Source organism: Cupressus sempervirens, chromosome 3, assembly GCF_028749045.1.
Source record: "Cupressus sempervirens isolate cs-2001-9-10 chromosome 3, ASM2874904v1, whole genome shotgun sequence".
Classification (NCBI taxonomy): domain Eukaryota; kingdom Viridiplantae; phylum Streptophyta; class Pinopsida; order Cupressales; family Cupressaceae; genus Cupressus; species Cupressus sempervirens.
Window position 1 is genome coordinate 53,000,575 of NC_143120.1, and position 16,376 is coordinate 53,016,950.

At 34.0% G+C, this 16,376-nt stretch overlaps 1 protein-coding gene across 2 annotated transcripts in view; it reads left to right on the plus strand.

Annotated features, from left to right (window-relative positions):
• LOC149564744 (MADS-box protein AGL42-like) overlaps positions 1-16,376 on the plus strand; it is a 202,916-nt gene that overhangs the window by 109,867 nt on the left and 76,673 nt on the right. The window contains exons 2-4 of one of the 2 annotated variants that reach the window (XM_089816944.1): positions 356-417; positions 538-614; positions 798-839. The exons of the other annotated variant lie outside the window; for it this stretch is intronic. Of the exons in view, the coding sequence (XP_089673070.1) occupies positions 356-417; positions 538-614; positions 798-839 (181 nt within the window). The remainder of the gene's footprint in view (positions 1-355; positions 418-537; positions 615-797; positions 840-16,376) is intronic. 2 annotated transcript variants of the gene reach the window in all.

Consider the following 16,376-nt stretch of genomic DNA (forward strand, 5'->3'; position numbering starts at 1 on the left):
CGTTTATAAAATTTTAAATACAAATCTTAAATTGTTCTCTATTTTAAAATAATGTTTATTCATTTGAATCTCGAAACTGCATCAGAATTAATTTCCTGTAATTTGAAAGGCATAATTAATTTGTATACATTGTACAACAACAACTAAAGAATATTAGTCAACTATATGTACAAAATATTTGAATATAAATTTTAGACAGTTTATATTTTTGTAATCTATAAAGAAGATTGCTTTCAATAAATTTATACATGTATTTGAAATAGTTATACGTAGATAATGAAACTATCAACATATTTTTATTTGAATCAAGGCAAATTTGCAAAGAAATCATTATTAACATTTTATTTTAAGACAGTTACTGTGTTTGGAATTGGAGAATTTACAGAAAAGAATACGACAATTGGAAAAATCGTACAAGTAAGCATTCTGAATTAATGATATATTTTTAATTTATATTTGTAAATTTAAATACTAGTGTATCTTATTTGGTAATTAGAAATATTTTGTATTATTGACATATGATTGGCGAGGATTTAGAATTGTTAAATTTCAAGAACTTGCAACATCTGGAGAGGAAAATTAATTTCGGAGTAAGGAAAATACACTCAAAGAAGGTAAATGATAATCCAACTTTTAAATTTCATGAGTATCGTGTTTGTCTAAGATTAACTTTTGCTCTTTAAAAAATAAAATATATCATATTGAGAGACAAAATTGACAAAATTGCATTATTTCCCACATTGCTTTTAAGCAATATTATATTGTCTTATGGACAACGTGATATATGAATATTGCAGGAGAAAATGTCGCTCGAGCATGTTCGATCTCAAAAGTTCAAGGTAGAACATTATTACCTTATGAATATGATATTATTCTTTAATATTTTTATTGATTTTATTAAAAACTAATAATAGAGGTCGTATCTTTATATTCTTAAGAGTTTGATAATTAATGGAGATTTTTTGGTAGGTCTTTAATCTTTTAAAGGGTCTTTAAAAGTGAGAAGTAAAGTACCATAACAATTATAATCTATTTAATTGGCCAATCTAACATTCTTCTATAAGGCAAATATGGTTTTAAAATAATCCAAAGAATTTATATAAAAATAGTAGAAATAATTGTAAAGTTTCATATACAAAGGTTTATAAGAAAATAGTATAGGAAAATGGTTGATAAGTAGTGGTAGAGTACACTAAAAGGATGGTTTAATGGTGGAAAAGGAGAAAAATGGGTTTCAATATAAGCAGTGTTAAATTAATGTAATTTGATTCCAAATTATTCTAGAGAGATTAAATGTATCTTCTGAATCGATTAAATTTAAATTCTCATGATGACAACCATGTTTTATTATTATTTACCTTCAATTAAAAGAGCTCAAGAGGTCTTTAAAAATATCTCCTCCAAAGGCTTCTCCCCTTTTTTTAATATATTTTGATAGCGATACAAGAGATCAAAATGTATTCACTTGATGCTTACTATACACTATGTTGTTTGTTCTAACTATCATTGATGTCATAAAATTATTTCACTTTGTATACTTACAAACCTAAAGGTTATTCCCAACATGACAATGGATTACTTTTTCTAATGTAAACACTTTCTTCTTCCTAGGCTCTAGACGAACGAGCAGTGAAATAAATGCTAAAACTTAGTTGAGGACTTGTGAAAACATAATTGTCGCTACTCTAGATTTGAGCTCATGTACTCAGCGATGAGTATTGAAGGTTTTACATGATGACATGAAACTCTTGTGGACTCCTAGGCTTATTTGAGATGAAGAAAAAGAAGTAAAAATAGATCAAACTATTTATTAAAGTTGACTTTTTTGTAGGACAGTGTGAACTAGCAATGTTGTAATCGCACCATAACATCAACTTGTCAATGCATGTGATGTATAGGTCTTCCTAGAATAGGCAACTTTGACGTGGTGTGACCTTGTATCTTCTTCTACACCCCAAAATAGGCTTGAGAGAGGGCTCTACACCTTTGTCTCCAAAGAATTCAACTAGTCTCTTAGCACAACAATACCAAATACTTGGAATTTATTTAAAATGAAACCTATGTGTTGTTAAGGGAATGCAAAGTTTCTGTAAAATGTAGTAGTCTTAAAATAATGGGTTGGAATAATCTATCTTATGCCCAAGAGTCCAAACAACAATTTCGGCTTTTAGGCTTGGGAGCCTGAATTAGTCCTCCAGGTAAGGAAATTTGGACTTGTTTTGAAACTTCTCCAAAGGATGTGACAAAAAAAGTGGATAGTCAGACACCCTTTTGAAAATTGTTTCAGATTCCAAGGTTTCAGACTCACAATCAATTAGATGATCACTAAACCCTAAATGTAGCAAATAGTGCCGGAGCACATTGCTCAGCAAATAGCAATTTATCAAGTTGAGCTTTCAACAATTTTGGTCAATCTTGGGGCGTCTTGTTCAAATGTGTCATCACGTTTTGGGAAATTATGTGATGTCATTGAGTATACAAAGGAAATAAAGGACAAATTTTCCAAATTTGATATAGGTCTTAAAGCAAGTGCTCAGCGGGTGCAACTTGACCCTAGTTCAAGCTCTGCACATTTCAAGAAGATCAGATTTTTGTCAGACATGCAAGCTGAATTGTTAAGAGAAGAAGCAAGGATTTGTTCAACATTGATTGGTATACAAAACATGATCCTTCCACTCATGGATGCTATGCAGAAACAAATTATATATTCAAAACCTTTGGTCCATGATAACAATTTCTCTGTTGCAGATCACATGATTGAACTATCAGTAGAAGTGCAAATTGCAATTGATACATGCAGGGTCATGCAAGAAATTTGGGATAAAACCTTGGCGATCACCCTCAAGGTACATTTTGAAATCTTATCACATTTTGGTATCTCTATGTACATATGTTGAATAAATCTTTAGCAGTACTGTCAGAAAGGGGGAGAAATGTCATATGTATATAAGAGAAAAGTTATATGTTATGAGGAAGCAAGACATGTACATAGATGAACACATAGTATGGTGGAGAAATATGTTATGATGGAGAACTACTTTGTATATACCTTACAAAGATCAATTTTGAAAAAAGTCAAAAATATATGGAGCTAGTATCACGTGCTGATGAATACAAGGTATTTAGTTTTGGGCTAATAAGTGTTTTTGTCACTAATGCCAAAGGGGGAGATTGTTGACATATCAGTCAAGTTTGTTACTAGTGACACACACTTATTCAGATTTTGTATAGCTACCAAGCTCATTGAACAATTTACAATGTTTTCCATGTAATTCAGTAGCCACCAAGCTCTACAGTTGCTACCGAGTCTTTTGGACTAATCCTAGTGGTTACCAAGCAGATTTAGTCATTGTGACGTTTGGTAGTTCAAACTGAGTATTTGAGTGTATACTAAGTTTATTAGTGGTTATCGAGCATTGCAGTGTCTACCAAGTTCTCATTTTATGCGATGCAAAGCCAGTGTTAATCGAGCTACTTCTTGGTAACCAAGTGATTCAGTGTTTGCCGAGTTGCACAGTATCTATCAAGTCACCAGTGCAGGCCGAGTTTAGGACTACTTGAAAGTGATTAGTATGGACTGAGTTTCTACGTCTACCAAAGGCATGATGATGCTGAGCAGTAACAGTGGATGTCGAATATTAGAACCTCACCGAGTCAAGCTTCAGAACCCAAGTATCTTCATGTGGGCCGACTTATTAATATTTGTGTTAACTTTTGTCATGGCTGGCTTTGTAATTTTGTAATTTAGATTGGTATATATATATGTAATGTATTGTATAATATTGAATGTAAAAAAGAGAGTGAATGTGGATGTGTGAGCATATATATTGTAATGTGGATGCGAAAAGTTCAAGTTATGAATGCAGCAGATAAAGAATTATAAAAAGGCCCTTTATGAAGAAAGAAGAATAATTTTTGGACCACATGGGAGGATGAGGAGTTCATTCAAAAGAGTCTACACTTTGTTAGCATTGAGAACAATGCTTCTGTCAAGGGATGGGGCATGCTACACCCTTAATATTATTGTATATAGGGTTATGAATAGTGAACCTGTGGCTATCTTAATCATTAATTAAGTCATGTTATCATTATTATATTATAATTTAGGTAGGTAGGTCTGCCTAGGTGCTATGAAGGGTTGTGTCTATTCAACATAAGCATAATTAGGTATATATAGGAGGTTGTGAGTCTTATTTCATCATCAGATTATGAAGTGTGTTCTAATTTGAGATATTTGGAAGTTTCCTCCTTGAAGTGGCATATTACTATTAGTTATTACCAAGTATTTATTTAATATTTTATATTATTTCTTCTATTATGTGCATGTTATTTCATTACACACACATACAAAAAAGTGAGATAGAAAAAATTGTTGAGGAAATGCTAGAAGCAAGAATTATTAGGCATAGCCAAAGTGCTTACTCCTCACCTGTTGTGTTGGTGCATAAGAAGGATAAAACTTGGCACATGTGTCCAAATTATAGAGTGCTCAACAAGTAACCATTAAAGATGAGTTTCCTACCCCAATCATTGATGATCTTCTAGATGAATTAAATGGAGCTATGTATTTTACCAAGTTAGATATTAGATCGGGTTATCACCAAATTCGGATTAAGGAGGAAGATATTTGTAAGACAACATTTCAAACTCATGAAGGTCATTATGAATTCAAACTCATGAAGGTCATTATGAATTTTTGGTGATGTCATTCATTCTTACCAATGCACCATCCTCATTCTAAAGTTTGATGAATTCCATTTTTAAGAAGTTCTTGAAAAAGTTTGTGTTAGTGTTTTTTGATGATATATTAATTTATAACAAGACTTGGGAAGAACATTTGCAGCATGTAGATCAAGCATTACAATTACTTGAAGATCATCAACTCTATGCTAAGCCATACAAGTGTACTTTTGGTCTTAAGGAGGTGGAGTATTTGGGACACATAGTTTGACATGAAGGATTAAAGGTGGACCCTACCAAAGTCAAGGTTATCATGGAATGGCCTATTCCAAAAACTATTAAGAAGTTGAGGGGTTTCTTGGGATTGGCACGATACTATAGAAGATTTGTTAAGAATTATGATCGTATAGTAGCACCCTTTACAACTCTATTGAAGAAGGATTCTTTTCATTGGAATGAATCTGCTACTATGTCATTTGAGTAATTGAGGAAGGCTATGTATACAACTCCATTGCTTGCCACTATAGACTTCACTAAGGAATTCATTGTGGAATGTGATGCTTCTAGAAATTGGATAGGAGCAGTTCTCTTGCAAGTAGGTTGACCAATTGCTTTTGAGAACATTGGGAAGAGGTATCCATGGACTTCATCACAAGGCTCCCTGAATCCAAAGGTCATAATGTCATCATGGTAGTAGCTATTCTCCTTACTAAATATATAGATTTTATTGGATTATCACATCCTTTTACAACAAGTATAGTGGAAATTTTTTTCTTGGAGAATATTGAAAAGCTACATGGTAAAACTAAGTTTGTTGTTAGTGATTGTGATCCTATCTTTACTACTTAGATTTGGAAAGATTTATTGTCATGTTTGGGGACTCAATTGGCTCATAATTCTTCATACCATCCGCAATCAGATGGGCAAACTAAGGTGGTTAATCAATGTTTCCATTTTTTGCACTTTATGGATATCATCCTCGTTGCATCATATCATCATTAAAGGTGTCACCAAGAGTTCAGGCAGTAGAGGATCACTTGCTTCATTGACAATAGGTACTTTTAGGACTCAAGGAGAATTTAGCTATAACACAAAATCAAATGAAACAACAAGCAAACCAACATCGTAGTGAAAGAAATTTTGAGGTTGGGCAGTGGGTCTTCTTTAGATTGCAGCCTTATAAACAAATCTCAATGAAGGAACAATAAATGAATAATAAGTTGTCTCCAAGATATTATGGAACATGATAAATCATGCTGAAGATTGGTAGTATTGCCTAAAATCTTGTGTGGCCACCAACAATAAAGATACATATAGTTTTTCATGTTTCTTGTTTGAAGAGGGTAATTGGGAGAATATTGCTACTCAAATAGTACTACTAGAACTGGATGAAAAAGGAAGAATAATTTGGAGACAGAGTACATTCTTCAAACAAGTACGAAGAAGCTGAGGAACAAAACCCTGATTCAGTATCTCATCCAATGGAAGAATTTACTAGTTGAAGAGGCCACATGGGAGGATGAGGAGTTCATTGAAAAGAATTTACACTTGGTCAGCATTGAGGACAATGCTTATTTCAAGAGAGGGGGCATGCTATGCCCTTAATATTATTGTATATAGGGTTATGAATAGTGAACTTGTTGCTATCTTAATCCTTAATTAAGTCACGTTATGATTATTGTAGTATAATTTAGGTAGGTGGGTTGGCCTAGGTGTTATGAAGGGTTGTCTTTATTCAACCTAAGCATAATTTGGTATATATAGGAGGTTGTGAACCTTATTTCATCATCGTATTGTGAGGTGTTCTCATTTGAGATATTTGGAGGTTGCCCCCTTGAAGTGGCCTATTACTCTCATCTATTATCAAGTATTTATATAATATTTCATATTACTTCTTCTATTGTGCAAGTTATTTCATTATAGCTTAGTTTTTGAAATTCTGTGTACTAGTGCGGAGACTAAAATCCCTCATTTATTTTTGAGTCATCTATCTATACCTCTTCATCCACACATCAAATCACTATGCATCATTTTATAGCAATTTTTAAGGTGTGAACCATGGAAATTATTTCCAATATTTGAGTATCTGGCTCAACCAACGTAATAAAAATCCTACGTTTAGTGGTAAAACTATTCAATATAGTGGACCACTAATTCCTTTTTAGCCTGCCTATCCTAGGTAATAGTAAATGATTACTGTCCACAATGAATGAGAAAATAAATACCCATAACCTTTTTTATTATATAATCTTGGTGTAATTCCAAAATCTAGCTATAAAATTCCTTTAGAATTATCCAATGGGTAGAAACCCAGGGAATGGTAAACAGTTTCCTATTGTATTATGCCAGCAAAATATATTGTAATTTCTAGTACTGAATGAAATAGATTCCCCATTCCTCAGCTAATCTCCTTGGAGCCTCTAAGATGTTACATCCTATATCATGTAACAAAGGAATTGATGTAAGGACAAGTCCTTCTCCTTAACCCCATCTTCTCGTAGGGTCTCCTCTAGGCCACTTCTCTAGCCTATTAGGGTTCTTACACTAACCCAAAGTTAGAAGGATTTCATTCCCAATCCTCCCTTATTTAGACTTGTACACATAATTGTACAACTCAATGCCATCCAATCTGTTGGCCTGATTTTTCGCTCACCCAATTTGTGCAAGATTGTAAAAAAAATAGGAAAAAATATTTTGAGAATAAGCTAGGGTTTGTGAAAATTTATTAGCCCTTAAGAAGAACTCTAGGCAAGTTCTTTTTTTATTATTTAAAGCTCATGCAATATAATTTTGATCTTGAAAAGGATATATGCATTTTTTCCATGCAAGTGTCCTTATCATAAATTTTGAAATATTTTTGCTAAATTATATTTCATGAAAGCTTCAAATTTGCTATGTTTTCATTGTGCGAAGCAAAGAGGAGCGCATGTTCGCATTCTTGTTTTCACTTAATGCACTAATAGTTCTCATTATGTGAATCAAGAAAGACACTTAGTATAAACTATTGGCACGACATCACAATGGTTCAGTTAGATGGTCAAAGATAAACTGTAAAGTGCGAGGACTTTAAGCTTAGTTAAAAGTTTACGCTAAGCACGTCATCATAGCAGGTAGTATAAATGAACCATGGGTTAGAGAAGCAAAGTTGTGTGTGCTTGTGATGGCAATTTTGTGGGGCTTCATTGCAGTTACAATTTCTAGGTTGTGAAGCGATAAGGGCAGTCAAGCTGAAAGCTATCGCATACTCACATGCAGTTGAAGTAACATCTTAAGTTAAGAGGCGATGCTGCAAAAGTAAGGTGAAGGTCAACAAAGCATTGATTATGCTTTTGCATGTCTGAATGAAAAGCTAATAAGTTGAATTACGAGCATGTGAACAAGATATGCGTGGCAGTTAAAGCTGATGTCATAGCCTCGCATAGTTTTGAATGATGTCAAATGGTAAAGTAGATGTGCTTAAGCTTTCTTAAACAACTAGAAAACTAAGTTTCAAAGTTACAAGGTAAAATAACTGTTAAGTTAGCCAGCTAAGCACCATGTCGGATGGTTAAGTTGAGTGACCAATTTTAGAGTTGTGAAGGAATGATAGAATAAAAGCTAAAGCATCACATAGTCGCAAGCATAAAACATTCCGAGGGATAGACCATGGCAAGGTTGTGAAGTGTTAGGATTTCAAGGATTTTCGCAAGTTCACATCGATCAAAAAGGTATGATTGAATGTAGTTGCAAAGCTGTGATTGAATGAGAAATAAAGGTTTCACAACATCGCAATCCATGTTGTAGGAAAGAAATATTCTGGTGCGAACTGGCGAAATGTTTTTTTTCTCAATTGTCACACCTATAAGTTGTAAAGTATGAAATGGCTTTTCAATGACAAAAACCAGAGATGGATAAAGATGGAATGAGCTGGATGTACAAAAATCTAATAAAACATAGATTTGACCTATTTTTTAAAGAATGATATTTTGTCAAGTGTGCCACCCTCAAATGCCAATTAAAGCTATACTCTCACTACAAAAGTTGATGAAGCCTTGAAATAAATAGTTTGTTATTACTGCTTTCTCAACTGTCTGAGTTTTCTGAGTGATTTTTATCCATATAGCATATGAAATCAACGAAAATATTTGCAAAAATGGCCCAAAGAGAAGGTGAATTGAATGCACAGGCAGTAATTGAAGTACTAGATATGCCACCAAAGGCTCCAAATAAATTTGTAGAAGAAGTGATAAATATCTTGCTTGGTTCCACAAATGCTCAGAATGCCAATGACCTTGCATTCAGAGAACTATATGTGATGTGTATAGATGCAATTGTGCCTGATAGAAATGGGTATGAATTGTTTTAGTTTTTCTACAAAAACAAAGTGAAAGAAGTTCTGATTTGCAACCCTTGGGCAAGAAATTTGGGAAAGTAGGTAGTACTAGAAGTATTTGTGGACATAGATTTAGTCAGGGCATTTATCAAATGTTATAAGCCTATTAATAAGTCATTCCACTGTAAGGATAAAAGTGTTTTTCTAGCATTGGATAAGGATACATTCATAGAGGCATTTGATTTGGCTTGACCTATGTCTTTGCCCATTGATATTAGAGAACTTAACGAGAACTATAAAAAATATAATAGTTTTTATATGGGTAAAATATGACTAGACACATTCCTAAGGTGAAGAAGGATGTAGGAGAGATTCCAAAGAGGAGAGATATTGAGGAAATCATGCCCTTAGATTTCTTTTAGAGGTACTTTCAAAATACTGTGTTTGGGATTGATAAAGCCCTAGGTACAGATGGAACCATGAATGCTTCAGGGGCATATTATGTCATGATATTGAATATTCAGTACCCAAAGCACTATGCTGGATATGATTTTGTAGATTACATTATTGAAAGTATTCAGAAGGAAATTACTGCTGCCCAACAAGGAGAACTTAAGGATTTCAAGTTCCCTTACTACTCTCTAATCATATACCTTATCTTGTCAAATATGTTTTACATATTTGATCAACGCTTCCTTGAGTCAACACAAAAGTGAGAAGAGAGGTTGCTAGTGCAAAGATGGACACGGGTATGCCAAATGAACTATCAATACTCAAATGTTATTTCTTTTTATAATGATTTTGTTCATCCAATTTTGAAAATGATAGGATGTATAATTGATAGAGTTCATAGAAATATTAGGAATATTGTTAGACCTAAATGGTGCTCTGATGCTGGAAAACAATTAAATCATGATTGGTGGAGTGTTTTCTTATTTGAAGAATATACTGTTATAAGGATTTTTGGATGTCCTTAGCCACCGTATATTTTTCTTAAGTATGTTTCTGAGAGGTTAGGGTTGGTAGAATTATTTAGGTAGTTCATTTATTTGAATAGAGATTATTTAGGGAAAGGTGTCAAGAATGGAACATTTCTATGTAGATGTCCTAAGGTAGGGGACTTTGAAATTGGCAAGAATGCCACTGAGAAAACCAATTCAGTTTTACAAAATTTTAAAATAGCAATTGGGCCAGCTAGAACCTATGACCCCTATAATGTAGTAAGGCATGCCTTAAAGAATATGAGAGGATATAATATGCCCCCTACAAAGCCTATGTGGGAAGAGGATGTTATTTTTGATGTGTTGAGTGAGGATCTACAAAGAAAGAATGATTAAGTGCAGAGATATTGTTGGCTATGAACAAGAAATGAGAAAAACAGATCCATCTTTTAAAGGGTTTTATCTTGATGAAGAATATTGGGAAAAATTGGATAAGTGTGTAGATAATTTTGATGAGTTCGTGTCTGAAATCCCAAAGGTAATCAGAAAGAAGATTGACTTGTACTTTTTTTAATGATGAATACACACTGGTGGTTTTTGATGAAGAAGATCAATGTAAAGATGACAGCCTGAAGTAAATGTTCCTAGGAGTTCTACATGGGCAGAATAAAGACACAAGAAGCAAAAAATTGTGGATATATTAGATAAGGCTCAGTAAAACGCTCTTCAGATCTTGCCAAGGTGTAGCAAATATTTTGATGATGTAAGAAGAAGATTGTTAACATCCCAAGAATCTAAAGATGAGCAGAGAACAAAGAGACTACTATTAGAGGCGCAAATGATTGATGATAGTATCATTGAAGCAAAGGAGTTTATGAATGATGATAATTTTATCGAGTCAAATGAATTCAAAAATTGTCTTTTTAAAATAAGAAGAAATGAATTAAAATTATACAAGCGTGGAGGTTTAGATGAAGTAATTGTTGTGTTGTTGCAAAAGTGGCAAGAGTATGACCCCACCATTGAAACAGAGGCTAGGGATCAAGTAATAAGAAGTGGAATGATTATCTTCCCAGCACAGGATTTGATCTCTTCTTTTCTTCTAGATCAAATATGAAGACAAGAGAAATTAGTTTCTTTTGAGGATGATAATTAGTAGGGGGAGATGATGGGATCAAGGTTCAATGTGGATGCCGAAACAATGGCCATTTAGAGTTTAGATCCAGAGGATGATAAGCCCACTCTCATGGAAATCAAAGAGTCCCGTAGGGGAAATGTTATATTTTGGCATGTGCAATCTACTTCTGGTGAGCAAATCTTGGGAATGCACACTTCGATAACATTAATGGGTAAGCACAAGATGGGCATTCTTCAGGTGCAACTTGAAAGGACATATAAAAAATTTATTGGGACAAGGAATTATGAAGAGATGAAGAAAACCTTTGTCCTACAACAAAATGTTATTTCGTTGGAGATTGAGGTGGCATCATCGAAGAAAGTTGTCAAAACTATCACATAAGTTCATTGCAAAAATATGCAAATAGAGGGCCAAAATTTTGAGATAGGGGAAACATCAGACCAAGTTATGGAAATTGATGTAGAAAAGATAGAAGATAGTAAAGATGTAGAAGTCAGAGTTATGGAAAATATCTTAATTCATAACATCAATGGATTGAAGAGAGTTTCACAACATGTGCATGGCAGCTAGATTGCATCAGAAGAAGTGGACTGCAAATGTGCTGAAGTTATCGCTTTGTTATCTCAATTGTTCAACACATTGGGCCTCTACATTAAGTTCTTTGATAGTATAGTTATTATATTCCCTAGAAGGAGGACCTACCAAAGGCAACCATCTTGAGTACAAGGAAAGCACTTCATAAAGTGAGAGATTTGAATGGTTTCTTTGGAGGGAAGATGTTGCTAATCCAATATAAGATGAAAACAATTGCTGCTCGGATACCAAACTTCTTGCCTACAATTTTGGACAGTGAGGGAAAAATAAAAGATTGGGTTGAATCGTCATCATCTTTTGAAAGTATTCTTGATCATCCTAGGTTCTTATCTTTTCGTAACAATAGAGTAAGTGCCAACGTTGTTTATGATATGGTTGATATACTCTATAGGTTGGAGGCGGTGATTTCTAAGGTGGTTGCTAAGGTAGAATATATAATTGATGCCAAGTGGACCAAATGCCTAGAAGAGCTGGATATAATCAGAGATGACACCTGGCCTGATATTGATACAAAATCACCATATGGGAGCTAACCATGGATATCAAGGCATTGCCAACTAGTGATAGTGACTAGATGTAGTTTAGATATAGTTCAAAAAAACAAAAGGCAAAGAGTAGGCATGGATGGTGATAGGAGCTAAAAACAAACTAAATTTGCTGAGGAGATATTTGCTGAGAAGTGCCACTTGTTAGTTTTGCAACTACATCTTAATTTTGAGGCCAAGTACAAAGAAAATTTTGTTTGTAATAGAATAGGAATGTCTTTGTATTTTTTTTGATCAAGATATTGACAAGTGTCTTCCCATCTGAAGCCTTTTGCAATCCTTTCTATAAAAAGATTCCCAAGATGTAGAGTAGAGGTTCGATCTTGTAATTTTGAGAATTATGCTATTATTGTTAGTCCATTGAGTCTCTTGTAAACTTTATTGATTTATTCTCCTATATGTCCGAGAATATAAGTGAAATATTGAAGGATTTACTATTTCATTATGATGGTTTCTTCAGTTTTAGCAGCATTTTTGCAATTTTCAATGAAAGTTAAAGCAAAGGAGGAAGTTCTTCCATATTTTTGTCTTTGAATTCTATCTCCATTGTTATGTATTAGTTAACTTGGAGTTGTGTAAGCTAGTTTTATGCAATTTTATGCAACTACAATAGGTTGTATATCAATTTTTCATTGCTTTTAATTCAAGGAATTAGGTGAATGCTTCGATAAATTGACAAGGGTTCCAATTATATAGCATGGATATTCATAAGAAAGGGTTTAGGGATAATTGCTAATAAGGTTAATTGTAATGCAATTAATTAGTTTAAAATGTTTTGCTGGGTAAAATTTGAATCTCAATGGATAGGGCGTTGATCATGCATTCAATTACATGTTGAAGAAGTCACAGGGTTGCATTAGGCATAAACATAAAATTAAATCATTTTTACTTTAATCGGTGAAAAATGAAACTACTAATCAACACTTATTTGCAGTAATCTCTTGAGTCTCATTGATAGCTATTACTATGTCATGTCCCCTTTTTAAATAATTAAAAATAATAATCTTTGCTAGGCTAGGCAGGCCCAAAAAAGTGAAATTTCAGCAAAAGGGGCTAATCTTTGGAAACCAATGGACTGATAAATGAAAATTATTATTAAAATATGTTTTATTAACCCCTCTTGAACATGAGTTAGGGTTATGCCCTCTTTTAAGGGATTTGGATGCATTTTGGGCTCATTCCAGAACTTGATTTTTGCTTATTAATATTTTGTTCTTCAGAGGTTGCCAAACTTGTGGAGAAGGAGACCGAAGGACAGGAGTTTGCAGGTTTGTAGAAAGGCTAAGGATGGGAGTTTAAAGCCATTCCATGTGCAAGCTCATGCAGAGTTTTCCCTTGTGCTGAACAGTGCAAATTTGTAGGGTTTCGGGTGTGTTTTTTTTGTAAGAGTTTGGTATTTCGGTTGAGTATTTCATATCAGTTTGGGTTGTTGCTGTATTTCAAAATTTTAGATATTAAAATAGAGCTGAATATATGTATTGGGATGTGACTAAACTTTTGTGATAGATTATTAGTGTTTTTGTGGTGTTTCCGGGCTATTTTATGTTATTTTTGGGAGCCAGATGAGCATTGCTTTTGTCCTCTATTTTGGAGCTATTGTGTAAATGATATACAGATCTGGAAATGTCATTTTGTAGGCCATTATGCTACTGTAATTTTTGTAAAAATGTCCATTTTCAGATTTATTAATAATATGTGAAGCTGTGAAGTTTTTGGCACTTTTTCGGGCATACCTAATTTGGGTTTTATTGAGAAATTGGCGGATCTTTGAAATATTGGTTGTTTGCTTTTAAAAATTTGATTAGTGGCTTTAAATATCATATTAAATCAGAAAGGGGATATTTCAGTGGTATCAGAGCTATGATTTTTCCAGCCTGAGGGTTTGTAGAAGTTTGCATACAACTAAGTGAAAGAGAAAAGAGATATTTGCAGCGAGAAAATAATAAAGAAATTTTGATCAAACCTCCAGTTGAAAGTAATAGTACAAAATCCAAGGAAGGAAAAAGTATGGCTGATCTAGATGAGATGGCAAAGAAATTCTTCCAAGACATCCAAAATACTCAGAAGCAAACAGCGGATAGTTTGGCAAAAACTAGAGAGGCTTTGCGAATATTGACAGAAAAATTGCAAAGAGTTGTATCTATTAATGTGAAAGGGAGCACTTCAGAGGAGCCAAGAAATCTGAAACCCACACCCTCTAAATTAATAAAAAATATTTTCCTACCTACAGATGAGCCGCCAGTGCCAAATCCAACCCTTAATCCCGTGGAAGAGGTTACAGGTAACTTGATTGCATTAAGAGCTACTTACAATGGCTTAGATGATGACTTTTGCAGTTCAGTTCCTTTTAGAGAATATGTGGATATGATGAACACTTTGATGCTGAAGAAAGAGTATAGGAGGGAGCATCACATAAGTGGAAGAGAGCTCAAAAATAAAATAAGCAAGTTTACAACACCTACTTTTGATGGAACAAATAAAATTTCACCTAGAGCATGGCTACAAAAATTATAGACCTTCTTCACACGTAACTTGTCAAGAAAAAGGATGGTAGAATGAGAATGTGTATAGACTATAGGGCTCTAAACAAGAAGACCATAAAAAAATAGGCATCTCATACCATGCATAGATGAACTCATTGATGAGTTACATGGTGCTGTATGCTTCTCAAAAATTGACTTAAGATCAGGGTACCATCAAATCCGAATGAGGAGTGAAGATGTGGAAAAGACTACATTCAGATGTCACTATGGGCACTTTGAATTTCTTGTTATGCCATTTGGCCTCACTAATGCACCTGCAACATTCCAATCTCGTATGAATAAGGTATTCAGCCAGCATCTTCAAAAATTTGTTTTGGTATTTTTTGATGATATGTTGATTTATAGTAAAACATGGGAAGAGATCTAAAGCACATAGACACTATTTTGGGAATCTTGGAGCAGCAATCCTTCTATACTAAGCTATCTAAATGTGAGTTTGGTTTGACAGAGATCCTATATTTGGGATATATTATAAGTTCTAAAGGAGTACAGGTTGATCAACAAAACATCCAGGCAATTTTGGATTGGCTTCCACCCACTAATCTTACACAGTTGAGAGGTTTCTTTAGGTTGTGTAGCTACTATAGGATATTTTCCAAGGCATTTTCTCAGCTTGCTACCCCCTTGACTGATTTGAAAAAGAAAGGAGCTTTCGTTTGGACAGAAGGGGCACAAAAAACATTTGATAAGCTTAAAGAGGTAATGAGTTCATGCCTTGTGCTTGCAATTCCAGATTTCTCTTTACCTTTTGTTGTTGAATGTGATACTTTTGGAGAGGGTATAGGAGCTGTCCTAACTCAAAGGGGATATCCAATAGCATTTTAGAGTAGAGAACTAAATCAATCAGAGAAAGGTTACTCCATCTATGATAAGGAAATGTTGGCAATCATGCATGAACTTCATAAGTTTAGATAATATTTGGTATGTGGGAGATTCATTGTAAAGACAGACCATAATAGCCTCAGGTTATTCTTGAACCAAAGGGATTTGAATGATCGTCAACAAAAATGGGTAAGCAAATTGCAAGCTTATGATTTTGATATTGAATACATGAAAGGAAAGAATAATGTGGTTGCTAATGCTCTCTCAAGAAAGCCCACTCTGTGTTCCTTTACATTTATCTCTGCTATTTGGAAAGTCTCCATAATTTTAGAGTATGCTAAAGATTCCTTTGCCACGAAGATTTTGGATAAGTTAGTGGATGATAACAAGTACAAGGTTGTTGATGAATTGATTTATTACAAGAACATGATCTACTTAGTGCCAGGATCAAAAACTAAGGAGAGGATATTAAGGGCTTTTCATGACACACCTTTGGCTAGTCATCAGGGATACTTCAAGACATACAGGCAAATTTGAGAGCGGTTTTCATGGAAGGGTATAAAGGAGAATGTCCTTAGACACATTAAGGAATGTATGGTATGCCAACAAAGCAAGAGTGAGCAAAATTTTCCTGCAGGGTTGTTGCAGCCATTTCCTATTCCTAAACAAAAATGAGAAAGTATTTCCATGGACTTCATCACTGGGTTGCCCAAGGTTCAAGGTAAAGATTGCATATATGTGGTGGTAGATAGACTAACTAAGTATGCACATTTTTTTCCTATCACATCTGATTTCAAGGCA